We start from the raw sequence: 2938 nt of genomic DNA, 5'->3' as shown, positions 1-2938 counted from the left end.
AGACAACAGAGTTTTTGTCCTTTAGAATATTGTTGTCTTCACTTTATTATGATTGTTAAAATTTAGTTGCTCCTCTGAGACAGTTTGTGTAGATGCAAATAAATTTGATGAGTAGTTTCAATAATTCTTTATTCAAACTTATCCCACTATTTACACTTTGCATGTCCTACATTATGTACACTGAACAATATGCGTAGAATACCAATAATATTTTTTTTTTCTTTTGTTTTATTTTACTTATTTATTTATTTTTTGTTTTGTTCATTTCAGACACACTTTTTTACAGGCTGGAAATGGATTTCAGAAATTTCACAATTTTGGTAACACCAGACTTTACAGTTCCAAGTTTTGAATATGTTGAAAATCCTAAAGCATTAGGAGTTGGTATTTTAATTGTTTATTTCCTTATTTTATTTGGTAGTGGTGTTAATATTTTCACAATTGTATCAGACAAAAGTCTTTACACACCAATGTACTTCTTCATTTGTAATTTATCAGCTATTGATATTCTTCACACCACTAGTATTGCTTTGACAATCTTTTCTGTATTTTTAGTGGAAATTAAAACAATATCTTATAGGGCATGCTTGGTGCAGATGTTCTTTTACCATTCTGGTGATTTGATGGAAGCCGTAGCTATTGGAATTATGGCCTACGATCGCTTAGTAGCAATCTGCAATCCTTTACGGTACTGTGCCATTATTACAAAGAATCAGATAATAATGTTAATTGTATTTTCATGGCTATTTTCTTTATCTCTTACATGTTATCTTGCATTTACTGCTGAAGGGTTACCTGTCTGTAATCCAGTCTTGAATTTACCTTTCTGTGACTATCAGACATTTATAAGAGCTTCGTGTGTTAATGCTGATCTTTATCTTGGAAAATCAGGAATTATTGGATTCACAGTTGTATTTTCAAGCTTTGCTTTTATTTTATTATCTTATGCAATAATCATTGTTGTAGTAATAAAACTTTCCTCAGAGAGCAGGAAACAGATGTTCAACACCTGCACAAGTCAAGTCATTGTAATTTTCTGTTATTTTATGCCCAAAATTATTGTCAATTTTGCATCAAAATTTGGTGTGGTGCTGACAATGTCAGAACGTAGCTCAGTTCATATTGCATCCACCTTTGGACCTTCTCTTGTTAATCCATTGGTCTACTGCCTGAAAAGAGAAAACATAAGAAAGAAAGTTGTGAGCTTTTTTAAAATATATAAAACATCTCCTTGAGCACTCTGCCTTTCACATCTGTGTGTATATTGGGCACTGACTGACATTCACATATTTTCCACTTAACATAACTCAAGTCTCTTAAATTAATGCTGATATTAATATATTTTGTCAGGTTTTTACATTTGCTCATTGTAATTGATAGTCCCCGCAAAGACAGACTATATGTTTGAGGTATATTTGCAAAGGTAAAATGCTCTAGCCTTGTCTGGGATCCATTCCTATCAAGAGATTTGACCGCGTGGCCATAAAAACCAGGCTAAGGCTTTAGCTTCTGTCTACTATCAAATTAGATTAATGTAATTTCAAAATAATTAGATGAACATGTTTATAATGAATTCATCAAAAGATAGTCAGTATGTTTGATTTTAAGAGACTGGTGCTTGAGTTGTTTAATTGGAATGAGGCAGTAAGTTCCTGTGCCAAAACCTGAAAGATAATCAAATAAGATTACAATAAAAGATCGTTCATGCTATCAAAGAAGGCAATTGTGACGTGCAAAAATAATAATAATACCCATTGCCTAAATACATGTATACTTGTGTCTAATTTCTTAATATAATAATATTCTGATAAATGAAGACCATTCAGATTCTATCAATCAGCACAGTCTGAGAAAGCCTGTTACAATGGAAGGTGGTTGAGTGCTTACTTGCTATGACTGTCCAAACAATTAAAATAAAACAGCAAGAAAGAATGTACTGTGACTTTAAAGAAGTGAAATATCTAGTATTGTTTATTAATCTCTCATTAATACTTACATAAAAGAAGTATTTTTAGAAAATACAGAATTAATAAATATCACATTTTGATGCTGCACATTTAAAATACTGCATACTACAAAATACTGTAAACACAAATAGGAAAAATATAGAATTAATCAACATATACTGTACATGTTTTGAGCAGAGGGTTAGATTAATTATTATATTTAAAATTAGGACTGTATCAATTTAATCAGTAATATAGTTTTAGACCAAGGCAGATGCAAATTATAAATTATGTGGATTATGTGGAAAAAAATGTAAAAATGAAATTTAGTTATGGAGATTTGATTGTAATGCTTTTTGATGAAATGAATGACTATGAATAAAGATTATGATTAAAAGAGCCATACACAAGACAAAATTAGTAGGAGTAATAGGTAAATACAGTATATAATGGCTTTATGCTTTTTCTTTGTTTAGTTTATCATTATTTGTGTTATATGATTATGCTGGCTTGTTTTTGTTCATTTGTAATACTGTAAAAATAAAATTGTTTTATTCTATATTTATCGCTTCCTGGGTACTTCCTGCATGGAGTTTGCGTGTTCTCCCCGTCTCTGCGAGTGTTTCCTCCCACAGTCCAAAGACATACAAGTTAGGTGCATTGGCGATCCTAAATTGTCCCTAGTGTGTGCTTGGTGTGTGGGTGTGTGTGTGCCCTGCGGTGGGCTGGCACCCTGCCTGGGATTTGTTCCAGCCTTGTGCTGGCTGAGATTGGATCCAGCAGACCCCCATGACACTGTGATAGGTTATAGCGGGTTGGAAAATGACTGACTGACATTATAGGCAGCAAGATTATTAACAGCTACAATTACTACAATAATGGACAACAATAATGGTTTGCACATTGTCCTACAATTCCCACTACTTCCTCTGCATGGTAAGTCACTTACTTTAGGACATTTTCCTAATTTAAAAAAATTCTAGCTCGCTACA

General features: G+C 32.4%; 1 protein-coding gene across 1 annotated transcript; it reads left to right on the top strand.

Annotated features, from left to right (window-relative positions):
• Nucleotides 1-293: 293 nt before the first annotated feature.
• On the top strand, nucleotides 294-1235 carry LOC120524627 (olfactory receptor 142-like). Its single transcript, XM_039746457.1, has one exon. It carries the CDS (start codon nucleotides 294-296, stop codon nucleotides 1233-1235), a length of 942 nt encoding a protein of 313 aa, XP_039602391.1.
• Nucleotides 1236-2938: the final 1703 nt, after the last annotated feature.

This window comes from Polypterus senegalus, chromosome 2 (genome assembly GCF_016835505.1).
Source record: "Polypterus senegalus isolate Bchr_013 chromosome 2, ASM1683550v1, whole genome shotgun sequence".
In the NCBI taxonomy this organism is placed as follows: domain Eukaryota; kingdom Metazoa; phylum Chordata; class Cladistia; order Polypteriformes; family Polypteridae; genus Polypterus; species Polypterus senegalus.
The sequence above is the reverse complement of the archived record's forward strand: the minus strand, read 5'-3'. Positions and strand labels throughout refer to the sequence as shown.

Bases quoted from the DNA above. Each gene is read 5' to 3' on its own strand.
- LOC120524627 (XM_039746457.1), top strand. From the start codon at position 294: ATGGATTTCAGAAATTTCACAATTTTGGTAACACCAGACTTTACAGTT.